This window comes from Strix uralensis, chromosome 21 (assembly GCF_047716275.1).
Source record: "Strix uralensis isolate ZFMK-TIS-50842 chromosome 21, bStrUra1, whole genome shotgun sequence".
NCBI classification, from domain to species: Eukaryota; Metazoa; Chordata; class Aves; order Strigiformes; family Strigidae; genus Strix; species Strix uralensis.
Window position 1 is genome coordinate 11,341,199 of NC_133992.1, and position 25,734 is coordinate 11,366,932.

General features: G+C 38.1%; 1 protein-coding gene across 4 annotated transcripts in view; it reads left to right on the top strand.

Moving 5' to 3' along the window:
• Nucleotides 1–25,734, top strand: part of RABGAP1 (RAB GTPase activating protein 1) — a 74,331-nt gene that overhangs the window by 5,288 nt on the left and 43,309 nt on the right. For 2 of the 4 annotated variants that reach the window (XM_074890771.1, XM_074890770.1), the window contains exons 2-12: nt 1,713–1,914; nt 8,291–8,525; nt 9,074–9,278; nt 9,913–10,087; nt 10,433–10,590; nt 14,050–14,160; nt 15,282–15,348; nt 16,756–16,858; nt 18,048–18,217; nt 20,888–21,062; nt 22,821–22,914. In XM_074890771.1, the coding sequence (XP_074746872.1) occupies nt 1,765–1,914; nt 8,291–8,525; nt 9,074–9,278; nt 9,913–10,087; nt 10,433–10,590; nt 14,050–14,160; nt 15,282–15,348; nt 16,756–16,858; nt 18,048–18,217; nt 20,888–21,062; nt 22,821–22,914 (1,643 nt within the window). In that variant the 5' untranslated portion in view covers nt 1,713–1,764. The remainder of the gene's footprint in view (nt 1–1,712; nt 1,915–8,290; nt 8,526–9,073; nt 9,279–9,912; nt 10,088–10,432; nt 10,591–14,049; nt 14,161–15,281; nt 15,349–16,755; nt 16,859–18,047; nt 18,218–20,887; nt 21,063–22,820; nt 22,915–25,734) is intronic. The other 2 variants (XM_074890772.1, XM_074890773.1) reach the window with 1 other exon arrangement.

Consider the following 25,734-nt stretch of genomic DNA (forward strand, 5'->3'; position numbering starts at 1 on the left):
TAAATTGATCCTTGCCTAGATGATCTTTACAGCTGCTTATGATCAAATCCCACTCCTCTACTCATACTTAGTGTGGCAGATGTGTTTGCACTGTTAAAATGAAAACAGTAAAGCCAAAGGGGTATTAAAGTGTCTGAAGCTTATTTTTATTCTGTGTTTCAATATATTTGATTTAATTATTTTTCAGATGATATATGTATTATACAGATGGTGCAATAGGGAACTTCTATAGAAATGTTTTAATAGGAATTCTTTAAACAAAAGCATCTTTAAAAATGAGAGCTCTGCCCTACCTTTAAGATATATGCAGGTAATACCAGATAGACACAGACAGTGAATAGAGCTTTTCAAAATATCTAAATTTCTCATCCAGGAATTCTCATTGAAAGTCAGTGGATCTTAAACTGTTTTCAAAAAGGATATCTAAATACCTTACATGCTTTTGAAAATGAAACCCAGTAATCATAGGTATATTGTTATTCATGAACAACCCACATCTGTTCTTCCTCTTACGCACTGCTTCAGTTGTCCAGTGAAACATGTTTCAGGACCATGAAGCGACTTGATTGGTAAAGTGATCATGTTAAAAATAACCCAGAGGGGAAAAAAAAAAAAAAAAAGTTGTCCTCCTGGCAGATTTCATGTCATATTGGTGGCCGTGGGGAGAAGGGTATTGATAGAAATAAAAGCAGGCTTTGCTATTTTTTGTGCGTCGTTCTCGGTTCAGCGAGGAATGCGATGAGCTGTGCTTGTGGATATGCCAGGTTTCTCCGTTGTTTGGCTGCTCTGTGTGAAGCCAGGTTGGGGCAGTGCTCCACCAAATGGAAAGCAGAACTTGAGGCTGAAAAAGCACTTGGGTTTGGTCATGCTTGGGAGTATGTGAAGACCCGAGCCATTGTGATAAGGTTATATTTGGGTTTCTGGAAAATTTAATCACCCATTTTTATCACAGCAATCTGTTTTGAGCCGTGGATTCTGAGAATCTGTGTTGTAGAGTTCAAGGTGTGCAGCTGAACTTCACCTTTTGTTCCTTTCTTCAAATGCCTCTCAGTGCCAGTTCCAGCTTTTTAAAATCCTCTGTTGGCTCTGATTCTCAGTACTGATCCAGCCTACGCTGTTCTTCCTGCTTCTTGGAAGTCTTTTATTGTTCATTGCAGTACAGAAGATTCAGCATAGATTCATAAAATGCTGTATGTCCCAAGGTTTTAGAGCATCCTTACCACAAAATATCAAGAATTAGGTCTAACTCTTGTTTTGGGGGAAAAGAATGTGACTGCAACATACAGTGAGCTCTGATTGCTGCAAAAGTAATTTTTGCATGAACATAGGCGAAAGCAGACAGATATCTGAAGAATGTAGATGGACTTTATAGCTCTCGCCTCAATAGGACTTTGTCAGCAGGCGTAGTGTACGTTCCAAGGGCCTGTTTTGTGCTGTGTGTAGAAAATTGTGCTGGACATAATCATGAAATATTGCAAGAAGACTTATTAACTTCCCTTTTGTGAGCTATGGAAACCAGTGCTCTAATAGTAGCGTGCTTTTTAGCAATATCAAAGCAGGACTATGAGTGTACCCTGGCAGAAGAGTTGTAACTTGGTTATGCTGTCAGATGTGTTACTTTTTATAACTAGTCAGCAGGTTTCTGAAAAGAAACGTTTGAGCATTTTAGCATGAAGTTTTATATAAGTATTTTTATGATTTTTGTTTTTCAGGAGTTTATAACATATTTAATCTCATTCATGAATCGAACTTCCTTTTTAAGTCATGGATGACAAGGCTTCTGTTGGAAAAATCAGTGTCTCTTCAGACTCGGTATCCACTCTTAACAGTGAAGATTTTGTCTTGGTTTCCAGGCAAGGGGATGAAACACCATCTACAAATAATGGTAGTGATGATGAAAAAACAGGACTGAAGGTAAGAATCAATAACCTGAGTTTGTTCCCTATTCTAAATCAAACTAACCATAGAGAGCTTAAAGAGGGACTTCTTTATTGTGGAAAACTTGACAGAAGGGAGAACTTATTCAAGAATCAATTTTGCCAGTAATTTCTGCATTACTGTTGCTGATGTCAGAGGTGATAATTAGGTTCTGAGTAAGAGCTCTCTCCATCACTACCTGTGGGTTTTTTCCCACTTTGCAGAATCCTTCATGAAGTGCTTGGGATGAAACAGACTGACTGTCAAGAACTTGGAATTGTGATTTTTATCACAGCTTTCAGACAGAAAGCAATATTAACATATACTTGATTTGACCATATCTGTTAATTCAACCATATATGAAAGTTTTCCCCAATGTGAAATGTTCTCTTTAAGAAATGTAGAAGTGTAGTTATAACTAACAGCTTGGCATGAATCTGAGAATACAAGCCTATGTGGTAGGCTTGTGTGAATTGAAAGGGCACTGACATCATCTCACTTTTAGAAGTGCTATTCTGAAAAGAGACCCTTGTCACTCTCTCTTTTTTTCTTTTTTTTTTTTTTGGCTACTTAAAGAAAATCTTTCATCCCAATTTGTATTTCAGCAGTCTTTAAGCAAAGTGACACAAGTAAGGTGGTTGCTCCAAATTCCATCATTTGAATGTGTTGAAAACCAGATCTTTCCTAGAGTGAGTCAAGTTGGTGTGCTCTTTGTGGGAGATGGGAAGAGATATTCCACCATCGCAAGAGACTGACATCCACAGGCACATCTGTGTCTTCAAAATAATGTCTTTAACGATGATAAGAAATCACGTGTTCTGCCTGTTGGACCGGGTGTTCCCCTTTACCTTAGCAGCAGTTGTAACAGAGACTTTTATGGAATGTTTCTTGATGCTTTTGCTCATCTTGCTTTTACTTCCCAACTGCTTTGTTTGTTTTTCTTGCATTCCTTTGAGTCCTGGACAAGACATGCCATTATAGTGACTATGTTCTTTTACATAGGACTTTAAGCTATTAAGAGTCTCAAGATCTTACTTTTGCTTTATCTGGCAAAGATACTCATTTGTATTTTATTGCTATTGCAGAAGATTGCCACTTCACATCACAGGATAGTCTAAAAAAATTTGAGATGTTCTTGAACAATCAGCCTGGTGATCTATGAAACCCGCTGAAAGACTGTAACCTCACGCTTGTCTTTCTGGATGCTGCAAATACCAGCAGCTATAAATACTTAAGAATTCAGGATAGTCCCCACAGTGGTGCTTACCTTGAAAATGCTTGAGTGGCAGTGTATGTAATTAGCTCCCAAAGTTGTGATGCATCATTTAAGACCCCAGAAGACAGACATGGTCAACCAGAGTTTCCATTCCATCCTGTTATTCCCAAAGAAAATTGGGAAACATGAAACGCTGTAGTCTGCAACACTTCTTGCTCCACGTGGGACCTGTTTGTATTGCTGGTCTAACGATTGTCTTGTGGCTGTCCTGCAGTGTTTTATGACACCTGTCTTGTTCAGTACAATCAAAGAAACTGAAGAGACTTGTATATAAAGTCATCTTCCTAAAGCTTGCAAATATTTCAGAGAAGAATATCCTTAATCAATTTCAAACTGACTCCTGAAACTTACTTCTTAAATTTCCTTCATGTGTTTACTTCCGAAGTGGTTTATAAAATGCTGGCTGCAGGTATGCTCTTTCTCTTGAAGAGGAAAGAAGAACATTAGCACTGCTGCCTCCTCCTCATCAACAATTGTAAAATAAAGTTATGCTGTTCCCTGATTTGGCACTGAATGTCACAGAGCTTTGCAGGTCTTAAAGATAAGCTTCTTTATGAATTTGGTGCCAAGACTGAGCACAATCCTTGAACAAAGTGATTCACCTTGAGCCTTTCAGCATTCTGGCGTTTGAGAGTGTGTGCTGTTCGGTTATTGGCTGCAATCTGAGTGATTAATGGAAACTTTATACCTTAGATAAGCAGTTAGTGCACAGTCTGAATTCTCCAGTACAGGGATCTTCCTGTTAATCTCTTTCCTTCTGCTTAAGGAGGTGAAAACTTTTCCCATTTCCTCTGTTAAGACTTTTTACCTGTTCTTAAGAACAGAAATTGTCTTTTGGTATTGTTCTACAAGAAAAGAGATATACTACCCTAGAATATGACTTTGTTCTTGATATCTTTTTTTTTCAGCTTGCAAATAATCATTCAGTAGCCAGTTTTACTGTATTATTAATCTGTTTCTTGTGTGCAAGGATAAGAGGAGTTGTGAAGGTTGTTAGAGGTGCGTTAAAAGTACTGTCACCGTGATATCTAGAAGTGTTTAAGTAGTATATGGAAAATTACTATTAACAGTACAGCATGAGAACTGAGGTTATGTATTTCATAGGAACAAATGAGATTATTTTTTTCAGGGAGAAGCAATTGCTTTAGTACTTACAACTAAGTTAATTTGTTTGGATATGTCAAAACCCATTTGCTTTGATGTGCCCACTACGAAAAGCAGAAAATAAGTTCAGATTCGTATTTGAGCAGGTGTCTTTTTCTGGTGTTCTGTTTCTTTAGAAAGGCAGTTTGAGGATCTTCCATTTGCTAAGCCCAGTCTGAGGGTGGTGCTAGAAGTTTAGGCTTATGTTTGCTGGATGTGATAGGCTGTGATATTTGTACATCAAACCTAAGGCTCTCATTTCAGATTTTTTGATCTGCTGTACTGTTAAGTAATAGTGCTGTGGACTGCATTAATGCACGTTTTTATTTTTGTTCTTTCTCAAGTTTAGATAGAGAAATATTTCTTCTGAATACAATCAGGAACCATATTTTTCTTCAGTTGGTCGTAATTCATAAATGTTTTTTTTGCTTTATGCAGAAATACTGGGTTCAATTTAAAAAGTGGTTGTCAGTGATTGTTTTCCAGAAATATAATTTGCTAGCTGTTTCTGCTTTCCAGTGTTATTTCTGTGTCTGCTTTTGCCCACTGCCAGTGGGACTAAACTGGATTTATGAAAGCCTTGCTTCTGGAGCACACTGTAGAGCAGGAGTTCTTGAACTACAGAGTACAACGAGACCTCTCACAGCAGAGGCCAACAGCACATGCGTCAGGAGAAGGGAATAAACTACAGATCTAATAAATCTCCCTCGTTGCTGTAAAGGAAGTTCACTACATCCTATTTAAAGGTTAAGTAAAATTAGTTTTCAGTTTTGTGAGAAATGGAGAAAATAATGAGGGTAAATGGTTTCTTTCCTCTATCTTAAGCAAACCTACATGAAGCATTTATTAGGTACACCTTGTTTATTCTGCCCTTAGTTCTGCTGCAGTCTGTCATGCTGCCTCGTACCGGTTTTTTGGGTTGCAGCAAATTTCAAGCATGTTTACATCTTAATGTGCACTGTTCTGGTGATGTGGTGAATTTATACGGTTGCATAAGAGACTTTGGTTGACATGAAGTTAGTCTCAGTTTGTATTTTAGCCCTCGTTTCTCGGGCAGCTGATTTGTTGCACTTGACTGTTAGAGCTATGAGAACAGCAGAGCTCCTCCAGTCCCAAAGTATATTTACTGTGTCTTTTCGAATTCTTTTTTGAGGGTAGCCTGGGCTGAGAAGGAAGGCTTTCTTGAAGGGATTCTTTTAAATTACTTTTAAAATGAAAATTTTATGATGAGGTTTTAGAATATTTGAGAGAGATTTTTTTTTTCTTTTTATGTGCCTATTTCCTGTCACGCTGTAAACAACTTGCAGTCATGTTTTACCTGTTGCTACTATATTCAGGAACTTTTATTTTCAAGATCATGTTTTATAGGCCAGTATCTAGGTATAAGTTAGTGATACTGATTATTTTACCAAATAAAGTAGATCACTGTTCAGACTTTTTTGGCTTGTAATCTTGATGGAATAGAACATTTTTCATGTGCATTTTATGTTAACACCATGACAACATTACTTCTCACTGGATATAAATTACTCCCTTTCCTTTCCCAAACTCAAACTGAACTCTGTTTAATCACTGTGAGCAAAAGCATATGAGATGTAGTTTTTTGCCAGAATGAATTATAACTTCAAGTTTCATAGAAAACAGGCCCTGTAAACTAGCAGTTACTTTAGGTTTTTTAATATATAGGCTCTAACAGGGCTAGCAGGACATTATAATTGATTTATATTTTGTTGCAAAACATATAAACTGTATACAGTAAAGTAACGTGGTGCATCATCATCATCATCTTTCTGATGAATGCCTGCAAAGACCTGAATAATAAACTTGATAGAAGGATTATGCCTTTGATGACCACATGCTTGTGCAAGATTTTTCATTGCTTCTGTAATGAATCATGCAAATGAATACTAAAATTATTGGGAGCAAAATGCAAAATCAGTGGATTCCTGTGGCTAGTTGCAGGTTACTGATACTTCTGTGGATGTACAGCTGAGTAAGGCAGTTACTCTGTCCCACTCCTGGCAGATGATCCCAGATAGCACATGAATGCATGTTAATCTGTACTAAAAAATTACTTTCTGTTTGAGCATGAGTTTCAGGAGCATAAACATCTCCCAGATTTTTGTTGTTGTTGTTTAGATTCTGTGGTAAAACACTCACTAGGTTATTGCTTTTTTTAATGTCCCTCCTGCCTCTGGGATCTTGTGTGCTTGCTGTTTTTTCCATTACCTGTGAATTTCATTTTTTGTCTACTTTCCTCTGAAGAACAGGGATCTGGGACTTTTTTTTCCTCTTAAAAGTGATTGTGTTCTGCTCTGTTCTAGAGTAATGCCAGGTCAGAAGCTCAGTTTTTTGTTAATATTCTTGTATATTAGTTATTTTTCACCAGAAAACTAATACACATTTTACACCTTCAATGCCTTATAGATAGAGGCTGCAGATACAGATAATTATTTGGAGGTTGTAGGTTTGTGTGAAAGAGAAGACAGTAAGTAAACTTCATGTTTCTTCCTTTTCCCTCTGAACTGAGAAGTTTGTCTTTGGGGATACGATGGAAATGACCATATGTCAGAATTGTGACTGGGCTGAGAAACCTCTAATCTCACTGTAATTATTCCCGAGACACGCCTGGTGGAAATGCACGAACAAATATTTAAGTGACATCTGATGTTTTGCTCTTTAGTATATTTAGTTCATTGCAAGGCTCATCGGTGTGCATGAAGGTGCTCTATTACATGTTCCAGTGTTATTTCGGCAATCTGAACTGGACTTCAGGTTGATTTATTTACTGTTAAAATGTGAGAACCTTGGCCATTGCTTCAGGTACTTTTAAAATAATTTAATTTTCTACTGTGAGATGCTAGTTTTGAGGCAGATGGAACTTGCTTCAATACTAAGATTGTGTTGTGGGCAGATCTGTCTGCTCTGTAGTCTTCCTCCTGTTTTTAACCATTTCCTTTCTTTACTATCTTATTTTACAGATTAATAAAAAGAAAATTTTCATTAATAAGATTTTATTTACGCTCTTTTTAGGAATTTGGGGTAGTTGCACAACTTGGATTTTACTAGCTTGCATGTAACATCTTAAATGGGTAGGCTTACAGAGATGTAAGGGTACAGAGGCACTTATCTGCTTGTAGGGTTCAGTGTAGTGCCAACACTAATAGCCAGCAGCAGCTGAAGTGTTGGAATCAAGTACCTTTCTCTGCCATCTGGTAAAATACTTCTGTAAACCCCATTTCTGTGCTTAATTGCTAAACTATGTAAAGCACCAGTCACTTTGCTGTTAATTGCAGAGGAATGGACAAAGAGTTTCCTTAGATACAGTAGCTAAGAGTTTCCTGAAATTAATGTCTTCATTCTCTTTCTAGTTTAGGACCTAATTTCGCACCATTTAAGTTACTTCATGCTTTCACGTTGACTTCAATGAGTGCAAAGGCAGGCTGTAGATGAGTGTTAGGAAATAAAACACCACTACCTCTTCTCCACAGCATGATAACATAATCCTGTTCCAGATTCTTCTCTTCCTGTGAAGCCTTGCTATCTTACCCATGAACCACATAGCGTATCTAATTATATTTGGCCCTTTCTGGTGCTACTCTGAGAATTATTATAGACCGCTGTACTGTGGACATCTGTACGTTTCTTCTGTCATAATCTAGTCTTTGTAGTTGGTGATTAAAGACTAGCTTGAAAGTAATCTCCTCACTTTTTCCAGTCCTAGAAAACTCCTGCTTTGAGCTTGTTGATTTGTTAAAGCGGGGAGGATATAATCTGTCCTGTTGAGCGTTCGCGCATTGCAGTTTGTGTTTACGGTTGTAACTAGGTTAAATTTGTTAACTGCTGCTTTGATTGGCAGAAAAAGCCATATGAATGACCCTGTGCCCAGGGGGTAGTTTTTTTCATTTGAACAGTCTTTTTTATTGTGTCCCAACTCTTGTTTGTGGCTCTTAGATTGTGGGGAATGGAAGCGAACAGCAGCTGCAGAGGGAGCTCGAAGACGTGCTGATGGACCCACCCATGGAAGATCAGTCAAGTGACCGGGACCATGGAGAAGAAGTTAGAACTGATGGAGATGGGGAAGAACCTGTTGTCCTTGAAGCTTCAGCATCCTCTACGATTAACCCAGTGTCGGTTGCAGGACTCCAGAAACCAGACATGAGCTTGCCAGTGAAACCATCCCAGGGAGGTTAGGAAAAAAAGTGGGGAATGCCTGGTGGTATCTTATGAGCTAGCTTTTTGTGGGGAAAAGGAGAATTTAGGTACAGGTGTGTCCACCAACCTCTCTCCATTTCTCCCATTATAATCACCTAGTGCAGTAAATGCCAGGTTATGTAATGTGAGAGTTCACATATGCCAAACTGTCCTCTCTTCTGAAAACACTATACTAGCCTTGAGATGTGTGCAGAAATGCAATGCTTACTTGCTTGGCTGCATAAAATACAGTCTGTTCAGCTCGTCTATACCTCTTATTGCTGTAATGAGAACTGGTGCACTCGTATTTAAAAGAAGCTCTCCGAGTAAACTGGTAGTAGAGTTGGGATAGCTGAGTTGCTCTCTGCCATCAGTAACTCACTTTCAGGCAGGGTTTTCCTATAGTATTTTGGCCTGACCTGACTTTTTGTAATGTGTTTCTTGGTTGCTTTTGTCATTTAGTTAGTGATGAGTCAATCTCTGATAATTTACATATGTATGCCTTGTCTTGCTTCTTATGTTCAACTTTGTGTCTCACCCTAGACTGTGAGGATTTGAGCCCTTTTACACCTCTGACAGATGAGGACAGCGTGGTGTTTAGCAAGCTCACCTACTTAGGCTGTGCCTCTGTGAATGCTCCTCGCAGTGAAGTGGAAGCCCTCAGAATGATGTCCATCTTACGAAGCCAGTGCCAGATTTCTTTAGATGTGACTCTGTCAGTGCCTAATGTCTCTGAAGGGACAGTGAGGTAGGAAGCTCACTTGGATGTACTCTGTGACTGTGTGCATTTCATCTTATTTCCTTTTAGCAAAGGAAACAAACTACCAGTTTACCTGGGAGGAGACATGAGCAACTTGGGATTTTGTTTAGTGGAAAAAGTGGGTTTTAAGGAGATCTGAGAGAAGTGATGCTTTGAATTTGTTTACCAAAGACATTTTATATCCAAGGATCACTATGAAATATTATGGTGATCCAAGGTGTCTCCAAAGCCGTATTGGGAGTGGTTATTGATAAATGCTTTGGAAACAGCCTGGAAAGTATTTAGTTTGTAGTGCTGGGAAATGGCTGATACATGAGGCTTAAGAGGGATGAGGCTATCCACTGATGCATGTTAGTGTAGCGTTTTGAAGGCTAAGCCCTGAAAACTATGGGGAAATTATTGGTGGAAATGTCCGTTGCATTGTACTCTTTTTTATGCTGTTCAATTTAAATATAATTATTCTGGTCAAGCTTTGCAGTAAATGACAGTCGGGAGCTAGTTTCTTTGTGATGTACTTTCTCCAGTAGCTATGAAATTGTTAAAACTTTCAACTTAATACCTGGCTGAAATGACTATTCTAAGGGTGCAAGCTTTGGTTTTTTTCTTCTCTCTCTTTTAACAGACTTTTAGATCCTCAGACAAACACAGAAATAGCAAATTATCCAATCTATAAAATCCTTTTTTGTGTACGAGGGCATGATGGAACCCCTGAAAGTGATTGCTTTGCTTTCACTGAAAGCCACTACAACGCAGAACTCTTCAGGATTCATGTCTTCCGATGTGAAATCCAAGAGGCTGTAAGTTGAATCTTTCTGTCAAATGATAATTATGTACCTGTAAATGTTATTACTGAAATGAAACTGAAGTATTTCAGGCACTTTAGAAATAATATAATTTATCAGTTTTGGCTTTTTGCTACCCCAAGTTAAGATCATTATAGAAACCTCAGATATAAGAATGCACATTTAACAGTTTATCCTTTTAAGAAGTGTAGAAACCCAGTTAATTAGAGGCTAAAACTGCATTATTTTCATACAATTACTTCTCATTCTATTCATTAGTGAAAATTCAGGTAGGTTTCAACTGCTGCATTCTGTATGTCTGTAGCTTTCTGATCTTTCTTTGATGCTGCCTAAATGCAGGTGAGCCGAATACTGTACAGCTTTGCCACTGCCTTCCGTCGTTCTGCCAAACAAACTCCGCTCTCAGCCATTGCCACCCCACAGACTCCAGACAGTGATATTTTCACCTTCTCTGTGTCACTGGAAATCAAAGAAGATGATGGGAAAGGGTATTTCAGGTATAGATTTTTCATTCCTATGTGTACAGCATCTGGCTCTGTTGGAGAGTGAGTGAACAGTGTGTGAGACTGAGGTGGTCCCTAAATTCCCTTTTTGAAAGTCTCCTATTCCAGTTTAAATGAATCCCAGACATAAACATTTTTGAGAAGTAAAACAGTGATGGACTATTTCATCTTGGTCGTTGAACTGAACCTGGTGCTACCTGCAAAGTACTTTTTTCTATTTTGTATTTTTCTTTTGTCTTTAAGCCCTTTTCTGTGCAATGTATTTTAAATTGTGTTCAGCTGAATTGTTGCTGAAGCTGAAAATGCATCATTGTGACTGTGCTTTTGTATCCAGAGTTGTGTGCATTTTCAGCCAAGTTCTCAAAGATGCTGAGACTGTGTGAATTCTGCAGCAGGCATAAGGGTGCATATTTTTAATAAAGTCTTATAAAAGGAGGCAGAGAAAATCAGAAACTCTGAAAAATTCAATTTTTTAAGTAATTTTGCTGATCCCAAAAAGGTAAGTTATATCCAGAGAAGTATTCTGCCAAATCTGTCACATGACACGCTTACTTTTAATGTCTAGTACAGGGCTATGACTGCTTCATCAGCCAAGAGCTTGATGATCAAGGTCTCAGACTTTTTCCCACACTGCTATTCCAGAACTAAATAAAGATGTAGTTGTCCATAATGTGTTTTTAGTCTCCAGAGAGCTGGCTCTGTACACAACCTGGTGTCAGAAAACAACCATACAGTCATGAATTTGTGATCGGCAAGTGTCTAGAATTTAATGTAATAATATTATTTAAAACCCTTTCATAAATAGTTGATTACTTATAGAGAAGATGTTTGTGTAGAGGCAGAAGATTCAGATATATAGGAACAGAAAGACCATTTTGCATTTTAACTTTGGTCATTAGGTTTGCTTTTGTTTCATGAAAGGGATAAATTTCAATTCAATCTTAAATATGTTGAACAGAGAGAATTCTCTAGGGAAGTTTGAGAGCAGAATGTAATAGAACAAATCTTACGTGCTGGGCTTTTTCCTCCTTACATGATAGTGCTTTGGCAGTTACTGGAGTTGCATAGTTCCAGCTGAAATCTTCCAGTGCTGCCCAGTAAAGGTAAATTTCTTGAATGACGTTGCCAATGTAGACATGCTGTTATTTTTATCCTAGTAAAAACCCAACTTTCCTTATTGCCCCCTTGTGATTGAAACTTCTAGTTATGTTATGCATTTTAAGAATATGAAGGACAAATACTTCATCCCTACCCATTTCTCTGTGATTTCTTAGGATTGAACTCTGTATTAGGTATTGAAAGCAGAAAAAAAGGTAGTTCTTGGTATTGCTATGATCTGCTTCATTAAAATACCCCCCTGTTCTGATCTGTGGTGTTTCTTTATGAGCATCAAAAAAGCTTTATGAGCAAAGCTTGCTTCTGTTTCTAACTGGTTCTGTTTTCTGACTGAGCTCTCAATTTCATTTAATTTTTCCTCTTTTTTTTTTTTTTTTTTCCCCCTGAACCAGGTGTTATTAGCAAGTGGTGGTGTAGGGTGAGAGTATTAGAGCAGCTTTCCACATTGTATCGGCTAATGCTGTTTTCACATTAAGTCTAATGGTGGATAACCTTTGTTTCTGAAAAGACCTTCTTTAGTTTATTCTGAAAAGCTTTTCTACTTAACCTATACACAGCGCCCTTAGATGTTTTATGTAACCATTTGTAGTGTTCTGTAATTGCTGAAGTGTCTTTATTTCAGTACAGCATGTCTGCCAAAGACTCTGACTTGTTGAGCACATTGGCTCCTAGCCACAGCTTCAGAGATGCTTCTCTTCTCAGATCTACATCCAGCTCAAGTTTTATTTATTTAATAGATAAATAAATCCCATTTAATAATCCAGTGTTTATTCAGCACCCTAAAGGTCTTCTCAGGTGTTGAAACTGAAAAATGATTTAGCTCAGGGCCTGAACCTAAAAGACACTGATGGCTCCTGGGGGTGGCTGCAGCAGCTGCCTCTGGGGAGCACGGCAGGTGGAAGCATGGTACCGCTGCCAGTGCAGCCACAGCAGTGCAGGTACTGTAAGCCAGCCCAGGATTTGATGCTTGTGTGGTTTCCAGAAGTTGTGCTGCAAAGAGCCGTTTCAGTCATAGCCAGCTCGGGTATGTCAGCGCGGCCTGTAGGCTGAACCTCAGCCTTTTTTATGGAGATGTATCTAAAGAACATGAAAATACAGTTACATTAGGGGTGGAACAGGGCATTTGTTTAAAAGCTGTGTCCCTACTCTATACAACGTGAAGAAAAGTGGATTTTTGCCTCCAGCTAAGCAGAATCCTACCTACACTGGGCATGCAGTACAGGTTTTAGTTCAAATAGCAAGCTCAATCAGTTTGATGCTAATCCTCGTGACCCTTTGCGTGCAGACCCGTGCTCACCTGGAAGTTGAGAGAACGCTTTCCACGTACTCAGTCTCTGATCTCAGTTTTTAATGTACCTGAACCTGTCTTGGCTCATCCACCTTCCTTGTCACCCTGGGTCACTAGTAGCACGTTCCTGTCATGCTGGGAAGTGAGGTCTGACTTCATGTACTGGCTCTGACTGTGTAAACCCGCTGTCCTGGCCTGGAGACAGAACTCCTGCTGACAGTTAAAGGCAGGCTGCCATTCCCTGGCCTGGGTAAGCACCTGCTGGCAGAAAATAAACCCAAATTTTATTGGAGCTGTTAAACTGTGGGCAATACTCCACAGTCCATTTTGCAACTCTTGGGGGTAACAATACATAGTTTGAAAGTCTGAAATAAAATAAGGATTGTTTTTAGATCTGAGGGGAAAGTGAATGCGGTTGACTTAAAAAGAAAGTCAAAACCCAACAGTCTTAATTTGTCCAGTATTTAATGCAACTGTGCTGCTCAACAGGGAATACAGATGTTAAAACTTTAGCATGTGTATTGGCATTGAAGTGTAACTTCAGGTTTTTCCACCACAGCACATTTATCCCCTCTTTTTGCAGCATTTAGGAAAAAGGGCTCTCTTGAATATTTCCCTTATTTTTTCTCTAAAGATTGGTGCACTTTCTTGGCTTGTTGGCTTATGTGCCCCAGCAGTTGCCTCCGTTGTGAAAGAAAGCAATATGCGTTTTTTTATAAGTAATTGCTTAACAGATAATACTTGCTTGTTACACAGGGAATCAATAGTTAGAAACTTTCTTGAAATGCTGCTGCAAGTCTCACACTAAGCCATGCACTATAAAATCATGGTTTTCATTTTGAAAACTGAGTGTCTGGTTTCCACCTAATGATAAAATAACATCACCTAGTCATGCTGCCATTTCTTTCATGTTACTGATTGCAGTGTGCAAGGAAGGAAGATCTTGAGTGCTTTTGTGTAAGAAGCAAGTGTCTGGTGCTGGTTTTGATGCATGCAGGGAGTACAGATAAATGATGCTCTTGAGTTTTTTTTCCTTTCCTGCTTAACAGTGCAGTTCCCAAAGACAAGGACAGGCAATGCTTTAAACTCCGCCAAGGAATTGATAAGAAGATAGTGATTTACGTCCAACAGACAACTAATAAAGAACTTGCTATTGAGAGGTAATTTCCTCGATTTTTAAAAAATTATCTGTTTGATGTTTTGTGTTGTTTCCTCTGAGGCAGCAGATGAGTAATTTTTCTATGAATACTCCATTTGTGTAATTTAACACCACGCCTCTCTCTCGAGCCGGATTGTGCAGAAGATCAGATTGGTTTGCTCAGGGTGCGTGTGTCAGGGGGCACAGTACAGGCACAGACAAATCTTGCCCAGATCTGGTTGTGGAATCAGTGGTGACTTCCCCTCTAAATACCCATTTCAAAATCTTTTTTTAAAAAACATATTGCTTTATTTTCAGTGGCCAGTTTGTCTTAAATGCTGAAGCTATAATCAGAGGCTGAGTTATTTCCATTTGCTTTCCTTTCATCTCGGTTGCATCTGAGAATATTGTTGTATGTATGTTTTGAATCTGCCACGGTCTGGAATTCTAGAATATGAAGCATCTGTGTAGGGAAGGGGAGAGCTCACACTTCAAATCTTTCACCGCTTAGAAATAAACTAGCCGTTTTTGACTACTGAGTTTAGTCCTGCTCATATCACAGAGAAAAGACGCAGGTTCTGCCAGCCTTTGCAGTCTGAAATAAGTGTGGGGCAGTCTGGTAAACCAGAGGATGAAGTGGAATATACCTGTGTGAGCCAAAAGTCTGCGAAATGAAACCATAAAAGACAGGGCCTTGACTTCATCTGGAATTTCCTGATTCTTGTCTGTATCAAAGGGTAAATTCTATGTAAATATGTTTGGAAAAAAAAAAGGGGGGGGGGGGGGGGAAGAAGAATGCGGGCCAAGTTGTCCCGCAGGATAGGGAACCCTTGTTAGCAGTGTCTGTTTTACGCTGTTCTTGCAAACAAAGATAATTGAACAGCTTTCCAGGCTACTGTAGGCAGGGTAAAATCATGTTGTAAATATGCTTATGAAATCTTGCTTGACGTTTTTAATACTGGCTTGACATTATTTTGCTTGACGTGCTTGATGCTGCTTTCAGATGTCAAGGTTTGTTGACATTTTGTTGGCTTCATGGGCTACTTGTGATGTATGACAGAGAACATTTATGTATGGAATGTTAATAGTTTGTTTATGGGTAATTCTAATTTTTGCAGTTTAATTTTTTGCCTGGCTTTGCAGATGCTTTGGCCTTCTCCTTAGCCGTGGCAAAGACGTTCGGAGTGGGGACATGCACCTTTTAGATTTGGTAAGGATCTTTTATTAATTAAAATTATTACTGAATTTTGTTATGATTGTGCGTGGTCTCAGGATAGACAGAAAAGATTTAGCCGCTTATGCACACTCGTTGATGGGGGTTGATGCTGTGGCTTATGCTATTGAGGGTGAGGCTCTGGGCAACTGGGTTGAATCCCCATCGCTGCTACAGAGTTAGAATGTGACCTGGTGCTTGGTCAAGGGAGTTGCCCAATTTTGCAGTCCGTCATGAATGTCCTCAGTTAGGGGCCTGAAATGAGAAACGTGGAACCTTATTTTTGGAAGTGCTGAATAGTAAAGAGCTGTGCTTTGAACATAAAAAACTTTATAGCATACTTATCACTGTAAAAATTGAGGCCTAAGCAGCTTCAACTATAACACTGAAAATTAGTGGGCGCTTTATTTTTACGACTAACTTTTTATCTATAAAATTATGATCATCTGACTTCACAAGTGTGTTGTAAAAACAAACTTGCTAGTATTTATGAAGTACATGCTTGTTGCAGTAGTGAGTACTCAGAAGGGTCCAATACTACATGAATAATTTTCCTTTTTACCAGGCTTTGGATTGCCCAGAAAATAAGGTTGGTGGGAAGACAGACACACTGAATGCTAAAGATAAAATATTGACTTGGTTCTTAATAGCTGAATAATGTGTTTTGTATGCTGAATAAAGCTGGATCTCAAGATGGTTTAGAATAAAATCTTATTTTATAAAATAGCTACGTAGGATAAAATAAAGCACATCTGGTGTATTAAAATATAGTGAAGTAGAAGGTATGTTAATATGAAACATCTGCCAAGTGTACAAGTTCAGCAGTTTGTAAGAGTTCTGATTTAATTTGTTTTCTTGTATTAAAGGCAGTGAACTATGTCCTGTAAGTTCATGATTAAAGCCTTAAACGTTTAAATGCTTTATTACTCAGGCAGGTGTTTCTTTTTTTGGCTTGTGTTTCCTGGGTGGTTTTGGTTGTTTTTTTTCTTTCTTTTTCCCCCAAACAGCAACAAAAAAGCAAAGCCTCTGCAGCTTGGAGTCCTGTCTTTCCAAGCACTTGGCTGTGATCTCACCTACACCTCTGTGAGCTGGAAGTTGCTGTCAAATGGCCACCTCCAAAATGAGCTGTTGGTCTTCAGGTCTCCCTAGACAGATGTTCATACCACACACATACATAATTAGTATTAATTGGCCTTTTTGTATTATCAATAAGGAGACCAAAGACTGCATGGGAACTCTTATTCTTTTCTTCAGAGATGATATCTGTTACAGGACTCTGTCACCTGGACTTCAGGTGCTTGCCCTTCTCTTTCCAGTGCAGTAGCTGTTTTGTGGGGCTGAGACTTCATAACATAGAGATTTCTTTAATTTAAATAAAAATACGTAAACATACCTTGTTTCCAGGAGTCCATGGGTAAAAGTTCTGATGGGAAATCATACGTGATCACTGGGAGCTGGAATCAAAAATCTCCACACTTCCAATTTGTAAATGAAGAAACACCAAAAGGTATGAACTTTGCCAGATGTTATCCCTTGCCTGGGCAAATGGCTTACGTAGTGGCAATCAGATCAATTCTCTTTTCTTTCAAGATGAGTCCCGCAAAAAGACTTATAGCATGGGATATATTCTGAGAAGATAGGATGCCAGATAGAACATAAAAATCTGAACAAAATAGAAGGCTTGAAGAAAACTCCCGTGTTCAATAATAAATACCTTGTAAGAATAACTGTATCCGGGTAGGAGGCTGTATAGGTGTGGGGACAGGCTGCAGATGCTTTGTGCACTATTAGAGCTTCTTAAGACTCCCACTGAGAGTTGCACTAAATGGCTATTGCAGATTTCTTCTTTGCTTAGTTTCTATGGTCAGTTCAGATTTTTCTGAATCCCAAGTTTTAATTAAAAAAGAGAAAGGATTCCAGGAGTATCTGTGAAAATGAAACACTCCCAACTGTAACCTGAAAATAGCTGATTGCATTGCTCTTGAGTCCTGGAACAGGTCTGTCATTGCTTCTTTTAAAATGTCAGCTGAATTATCTTTTCAATCTGTTGTCACAGTTGCATGCCAAGGGTTGGGGAAGTTAATGGAAATCGACTGGGCAAAGTCATAAAAGTCAGCTGCTGGGTACAGTCTGCTGCTGAATACCATCCTACCTAAAGGACACAGTTTGTCATTTGGTACCAGAAGAGATCTCAGAGGTCACTGAGTCCAGTTGCCTCCCTTTGGAGCATTGTACTGTGTAGTCAATTTTCTGAATCTCACAGCTGAGATGGTCTTAAATGCTACCTTTAATATGGTGGGGCTTAAGTGTTGTCTCAGTAACTTCTGAAAAGAACTAAAATGTAATTAGGCTAGATGGCAAGAGATCTGCACTGTGGAGTTAAGTATGCAGATCTCTTATAATGTTTAATGAAGATTTTTGATACATTCCAGTGGGATTTGAAAAAGAAGAATTTTTATTCTCTTTAATATGATAATTTTCTGGGCTTAAAGACTTAAGTTTCCTTACTCTCTAGTGAATAGTGTCATCTTCTTTTCATGTTTTGAAACTCGTAGGTTTTTGAGATGTTAAATTAGGGAAAGAATTGAATTCTGAAAAAAAGCTTCTTTGTTCTTTCATGTTACTAGGAAAGAGGTTATGGAATATTTTGTTTGAAATACTTCTTTTAATACTATCACTCTGTTTTTTCTCACTAGATAAAGTATTGTTCATGACTACCGCTGTGGATTTGGTGATAACTGAGGTTCAGGAACCTGTTCGATTCATTCTGGAGACTAAAGTCAGAGTTTGTTCACCTAATGAGAGATTGTTCTGGCCCTTCAGCAAACGTAGCTCTACTGAAAATTTTTTCCTAAAATTGAAACAGGTAACACTTTAATAAATAAATAAAATCTACAGTTAATTTGGCAAGGTTGTTTTGCAAATGTAACTGGTACAGTCAGTTGTTTTGAGACTTGAGAAGTAGGTTCATAGTATAGTGTTGATTAAATACAAATGCCTGGGAAGTAAAGATGAATTGTAATTATTAGTGCCTGTTGGCAGATCAGAATTTCACTGTGGTCGTTTCTCCCTATGACTGGTAAAACCTTTACTAATGTTCATATGTCAGCATTTTGCTCATGAATCGAAGAGGTACAATAAATGCTCTTCGATTTTAGAAAAGCTATCCTTCACTATGCTAATTGTTGCTGGCTATCTAAAGTTCCCACAAAAAGCTGGATGTCCTTGTTTCAAAGCAAATTTTGACGGCTTTGATAGAGGCTTATGGATTTTCCAGCCAAACCACAGAAATGAAGTGAACAGAGGATTTATCTGCAAACCAGAGCTATGCTGAGAGTTGCTTGCATAAGGGTATAGTAGGGTAAGTATGTAAAATTAAGGGTTAAGAGAAAAATGGCTTTAATATAAGCCTGGTGACATGCTATCTGCTGTGTCACTAAATTGATTTTATCATACAAATCCAACTTTTTTTTTTTTAGATGAGCAAACATCCACCTGAAATTAGAAAAGAAATTATTTTTAGTTGAAAGTCTATTGGAAGCAGAGATTTCACACATACCCCAAGGGTATGTGGGGGAAGAAAATCCAAGCAACCACAAAAAAATCCCTAGAACTCGTTAAAAACTTTTACTGTTTTTTCCAGCTTACTTTTTTTACCCTATCCACTAAAAAGGAAAGGATTATTACTGTCCAGGATATTCCAAATAAAAGTACAAGGCAATAACTTGGTCTCAAAATAAGGCTGGAAAGTTGAAGGTCCAAGTCGCTAAAGAGATGATGAACTTGAAGTAGTTGCCATTCTCCTGCTTTAGAAATTACTGTTCTGAAAGGGAAGTCCTGTTTAAAGAAATGGGAGTACACAGAAGCAAATAACAACATGGATGTATGTGCTCTCTCAAGGTTTAATAATTCTGGGTGCAGCCCAAAAAAGCGAAGTTGGAGTCCTGATTTCTTGATAGGTGTTCTTTTTGTTTAAACAGGTTTTTTAATGACCTAAGAGGTTTTTTTTTAAGTGCTTTTTGCACTTGTCTTAAAGTGATAGCAAATAATGGCATCTTGGTAGTAGCAAAGATGAGATTCACTAAGGATTCTTCTTTGTGTATGTCCTAGTTTTTACATAAAGTATGAATAAACATTTTGGAAACTTTCCTTCAAAATTTAAGGTGGAAAAATTCTTTGTGGATGAGATCAGTTTTTATTTAGGGTATTTTTGAGGTGGAACATGGAAATGTTGAACAGTTAAGGCTGTTGGGCTATAAATATTCTACAGCCTCCAAAAGGTGCCTTTTCTGTTTGGCGGTTTAAAGGAAGCTTATCTTAGTTAATTCTGTACCTTTTGTCTTACCAAACTCACAGGCATTGTGACTTAGCTAATTCTCTTTTTTCCACAGGCACTGTCAGGTTATCCAACTTCCAGTGTTTACTAATGGAAGATTATCAAAATTCATAGTGGAAGCAACAAATATAGAATGTACTGCCTGATAAGCCTGGAAGGGAAACCTGTTTCTATGGAGTCATGATTAGCCTATTAAAAATACAGCTGTGTAAAATTGGCTTATCTTACTTTGGCAGTGTTTCTTTATTCGGAAATGGTGAAAGCAGAGGGATTTTATTTGCTCAGATTACATTTAGTGATTTAGTCATTTTTAGTTTTGATGTATTTCTCTTCATTTTTAATACTCCAAAGGATAAAATTGAGCACTGGGAGCTTAGTGTAGAGTATAATTATAAATCTTATTTCCCTCTTTTCTTCACCTTTTCCTTTTCTACTCCCTATTTTTATGTATTTATGAAAGTTCTAAATCCTTAGACTGTGTAAAAATTTTAGAACCACTTCACAAAGAAGAATCTTCCTTTAAAGGAAAGGAAGGTATCAAAGCATTGAAAATTAAGGAGAAAACAGAGCCACATAATAGACTTTGGGCCTCAACGATTTGTGTTCCTGCAGCAATGTATACACAGATACATAACTTGGAAGCATCATTAAAGACAATTGCCATGGTGGGAAAATAAATATGAACAATTTTATTAAAACTCTCCTTTTGCTACCATCAGTATCTGCAGAAAGTTAAAGAAAGAAATTAGACATAATCTTAAAAGTTTTGCTTTTAATTTTCCGCTAATCTTTATTTAAAGGCAGAGCTGCTTCATGTTAAGGAACTTTGCTGTCTTAGATCATTTGTTGGACAGATGCATTTGCAGCTTTAGAAATCTGTGCATTTGTGTCCAGTGCAGTTATGGTTGAAAAGATGATCTACCTACGGCAAGCAGACCCGAATGACACTTCTGCTCTAAGATATTCCTGCCTTTTGGGTGCGGTGGGCTTACGGCTCGTTCTAGGGCATTAGGGACAGAAACACTTGCAGGCCTGCACGATGCATTAAGTGTGCTGCAAGGATTGAACATTCCTCACTGTAGAATGTGATGGAAATTGTTTCTCAGCTCTCCTGTTCCAGAAAGAAAAGGTAGAGCCTTATGAAGTAATCTGGGTATTTGTATAGCTTTTCTTAGTAAAATGAAACTTCTTGTTTCCTAGATAAAGCAAAAGGACAGAAAGAATAACTCGGACACGTTATATGAAGTTGTGTGCCTAGAAAGTGAATCTGAAAGGGAGAGAAGAAAAACTACAGCAAGCCCTTCTCTTCGTCTGCCCCAGTCTGGGTCACAGGGGTCGATGATTCCTTCTCCTCCAGAGGATGACGAAGAGGAAGGTAAGTGGGTTGTATGCTTTGTATACTTTGAAACAAAGGGCAGTCGGTAAATAACACAGTTATGAAACATGTCAAATCCTTTCCAGTCAGAATCTGGCCTGCTGATTATTTTTTTTTCTTGCTTTAATGCTGTGAGTATTCGATAACCAGTAGCCCTGCATTCCTGGATCAGCCTCTCCCTTGTCTGACACTTCTGTGTCTATGCTTTTCTCAGCCCAGGCCTCATGAAGCCTTCAGTGTGATATATTTAGAACAATGTGAAAAGAGGCTGCTAAAAATTTGGGATTATCTTGTATCTTCTGCCCCTCCCCAAGCAGCTGTGAACAGATTTGAGAGTAAAAACCAGAAGCTGATATTATTTGGAAATGTAAGCAAGCAGCATGTTTTAGTGCAGGGGCAAGTATAGACATCTGTAATACATAAAACTACACCAGGACCCGCCCAGCTTGAAACTTAATGCATTTTCAAGATCTTTTTTCTGCTTTTTAAAAATTCTCTTAAACCAAAATATGGACTAGTTCTGAGTATATAAACATCTGGCCTTACAGCTCTGAGCTGAAATGTAGATGACTCGAGTTCCTGCTTTTTCACTTTCTCTACTGGCCTTCTATGTGGCCTTGGGTGAATTGTTTCACTTCTGTGCTTTAATTTCCCTTTTTTTTGAGGGGGGGGGGAATGACACACGAGGCAGGGGGGAAGGAGGAGAAAGATGGTTTGAAAATTAACCCTTCATTAGCAGTCTCTAACCACTACACTAAACCACAGTGGTATTCTTTTGTAGACCAGGAACATATACACATACGTGTTTACAGTTGATACCACTTGAAGCATTGCAAGTGTTTGCTGGCAAGTTCAGGTGTCAGTTGAGAAAGCACAGATTTAGTGAAAAAGAATGTATTTCCTCATTAATGCAAAACCAGTGTTGACTACTGTATCAATGAAATGTAGGGTTTGTATATACTTACTGTGAGAGTTTAAAAATATCTGGGAGTACATCAGATAGTATTGGTTTCAAAAAGAGTTACTGTGACTATGCTAATGTTCTCCCTCCACTGCGTTTTTGAACGTGTTTCATTCAAAAAGCTGTTTAATTTAAGCCAAGAAAGTTACCAAAAAGTATTAGCTTTCAAAGTAAAAGTACAAACCAGTTAAAAGTAAAATACCTCGTGGACTTCCATGGATCTGCAACAACATGGTGAGTCTGCAGCTGCTCGGTGGAACCGTGTTGATTTTATTGTCTATTTTGCTTTTATAGTATTGTAGCTTTTGACATACAGAAAGTTGTGCTCTCTGAGAATTTTTGTAGTCATCCAAAAGTTTAAGGTAGAAAAATAGAATTACTTCAGTGGGCAGGGACCTCTGGAGGCCTGTAATTGTGCCTCTTGTTCAGTGTGAATCCAGCTGGGTAGATTGTTCGAGCATTGTCCTGTTGTGGTTTGACTGTCTCCTATCTCCAGTGATCAAGTTTCCACAACTTCTCCGGGCCGTTGTATAAGTTTGGCCACCTTCATGGCAAATTGTTTTCCTGATTTTTGACCAGTATTTCACATGTTGCTGCTTGTCTTCTGCCTCTTGTCACATCAGTGTGTGCCTCTGAGAAGAGTCTACTTCTGCCTTCTCTGTGTTGAGCACACGAGCCCTGCATCCACAACTGGGGGGGGAGGAGTTCTTGCCACATGCTGAGACAGCCACATTTACATCTATAAAGGTAGAGTAATGGCTGATAATCTCATAGCATCTCCTCTGTTCTGTCTGCAGACAATGATGAACCACTCTTAAGTGGTTCTGGAGATGTTTCCAAAGAGTGCGCAGAAAAAATTCTTGAGACGTGGGGAGAGCTGTTGTCCAAATGGTAAGTGGCAAAATCACATTCTGAAAATTACAATTCTGAATATTCTTATTCTCTTTGCTCCTTCTGCTTGGAGTTTTTGTTATTTCCAAAAGCCAGTTGAGATGAATTAGTGTGGGCTTGATCTTCTTTCATCCCCACAACACCCCTTACTCTCTGGTTTCATGTTTTCAGATTTCTCCGGAGGGTGTTTTAAGTATTTTCATTTTTGAGTGCATGCTTAAATACTCTATAGAAATTCACTTATGCTGTGTGTTTAGGTGGTTATGTCTTAAAAGTGAGTATTTTACTTATCTGTAAGTTTCACTGGGTTTTGTTAAAGGAAAACCTAAACTAAATAGTATAAAGAAAATGCAGCTCTGTCTTTATTTTGCATAGATCACTTCCATTCCTCTTTGTAATTCTGATGTAGTTCACAGCCAATTTTTCCTGCAGCTGTCATATCTTAGTAACTGTAGCTTAAGAATATGGGAGATTTGTACTTGGATAGCAGAGATGCTTTTCCTCCCTTATCTAAAGGAAGATGGCTCCAGAGCCTGCCAAGAAGGAAGTACACGAGCTCTTCTGTTTTTTTCCTAGAAAATGCCAATTTACAAGAAGAGTGTTTCTTGACAGTCAAGTTGCTAATGCAACACCTGTCCTCCTTTCATGAAGGATCTTTTATTCATCTTGGAGTAGCCTGAGCAGTTCTAAGAAAGTGATGCTGATTATTGCAAAATTCAGTTTTGGGGTTTTTTTTGGTTGTTTTCTCAAAGGGGGATGACAGGCACAACATCAGACTGAGCTCAAATATGCTGCATTTTGACTCTGGCTTTAGTCGTTGCCTTCTGCTTCCTGCTGTTACTGAGGAGCAGGGCAAGGGCTGTACAGCAAATCAAAGATCTGAATAGAATATCAGATCACAGGAGTAGGACAGCAGAGGTTAGAGTAAGTCATGTACTTTAGATGAGGAAAAGTACTGATGTGACCACTCAGCCAGGATTCTATATAGGTTATATATATTTAGCATTATTTTTTATTTTCTTCAATTACTTAGAACTTATTTGAATAAGTACTTTTACCTCCAGTTTGGTTTTGCACTAATATATTGCACTAATTTGGTAAGAAAGCCGACATCAGAAATGGACACTTTCGTAAGAAGGGGAAGGCTGTGGTAAAATGATATATGATGCCTTTTCCCTCCCTTTCCTAGACTTGTAGAAACCTCTTTAACAGATGAGCTCTATGCATCTGCTGCTGTGAGAAAGTTTCTTTCAACTTGAATTTTTTTGTAATTCTTCCAAGAACTCAAAGATAATTAAGCCACCTGACTCCCATTGAAAATGTTTTGGCAGCTCTAAGAGGATATGAAGTGCTTCTGTGCTAATGCTGGCAACAACTTTAATATGTGTTAAAGGGCTTTCCTTCTTAAATAAAAACGAGTATTTGGAAGTAATGATCCTTGAGCTTTTAACATAAGAGGATTGAAAATCATAAAAATCAGAGTTCAGGTAGTTTCATGCTAGTTTTTTAGAATCCTGTAATTAGATTTGTATAGTAATTAAATATGCATTGGTATTTTGTGATTTCTAAATAATATTTGGCTCATATTTCATAACTGCTGAGTCACACAATTTTCTCATTTGAAAATAGTTTGGAAGAATGTAGTCGTGTGTGGCTTTTAGTCTACAGCCTTGCAGTTCATGGCTGTATTCACTGGAATTACTGTTGTACTTATTCTGGTCTGAGATTGTCAAAGCAGTTTTATAGGTACAAAGAAATTGAATATTTTGTATATTGCAAGTATTTGATATAACTGTTTTTATATGTTTATATATTACAAAGATATAATAAGTGCTCTTAATGCTATGATATATAATTCTATAGATAAGAATGTAAATAGATATGCTATGATATATAACTCTATAGACATGAATGTATATAGCTATAAATGTAACTATTATATAAATATTACTTATAGTTGATTTTGTTTGGAGAAAATAAAGCGAAGGAGGATGTTGTGGTACTGAGTTCTGTGCAATATATACTGATTTAAATGTCTGCATTGCTAATCTCCAGGTTGCTGTGTTGGAACACTGTAGATGGAGAAAGGCAGCAAGGAGTCCCTGTCTGTGTAAAATTATCATCCGTATATCTGTTAGGTTGTTAACAAACATTAAATACTGATTTATTGTTAAGAAGATAATGTGATTGATATGACATAAGTTCACTTTTTTTGCCTGGCTTTGTCTATCAGTCCTCTTAATCATTTTACCTGGAAGTTTGGTAACTGCAGAAAAGTTGTAATTTCTTTGATTTAAGGCCTCTATCTTTTGGGAATTTAATGTATAAACCACAGCTTCACTTTCTGTAACTGCATAAATTATATGTAGGTTTAGCTTTTACAACGTACAGTGCTGTAATTTATGAGCTGTCACCAGTCTCACTTGAAAAAAACTGTTTAGATGGGACTAGCTTGTACAGTGGAAGCTGCTTTAATGCATGGGTGTAGTCAGACAACCATGTGAGATTTTTTTATAGCTCTGCCTGTCTTCTCTCCTCCCTCACCGAGAAGGTTACCTGCCTGCTTGGGTGTGGGAGGTTTGGAGAGCAGTATATGATTCTGCAGACTAATTCTAGTTTTGGTGTAGTTTGAGCTTGGAATCTTACACAGCATGGTATCTGCCCTCCAGTTCTAGGTTTTGCAGGAGTGTTTTGGTTCACTGAGTGTTTTATATATTTAAATTTAATGGGAATCGAGGAAATAATTTGGAAAGTGCTTCTCCAAATCTGTTTGTGGGTTGTGTTTTTTTTTTTTTTTATGACTTGAATTTCACTTACTCT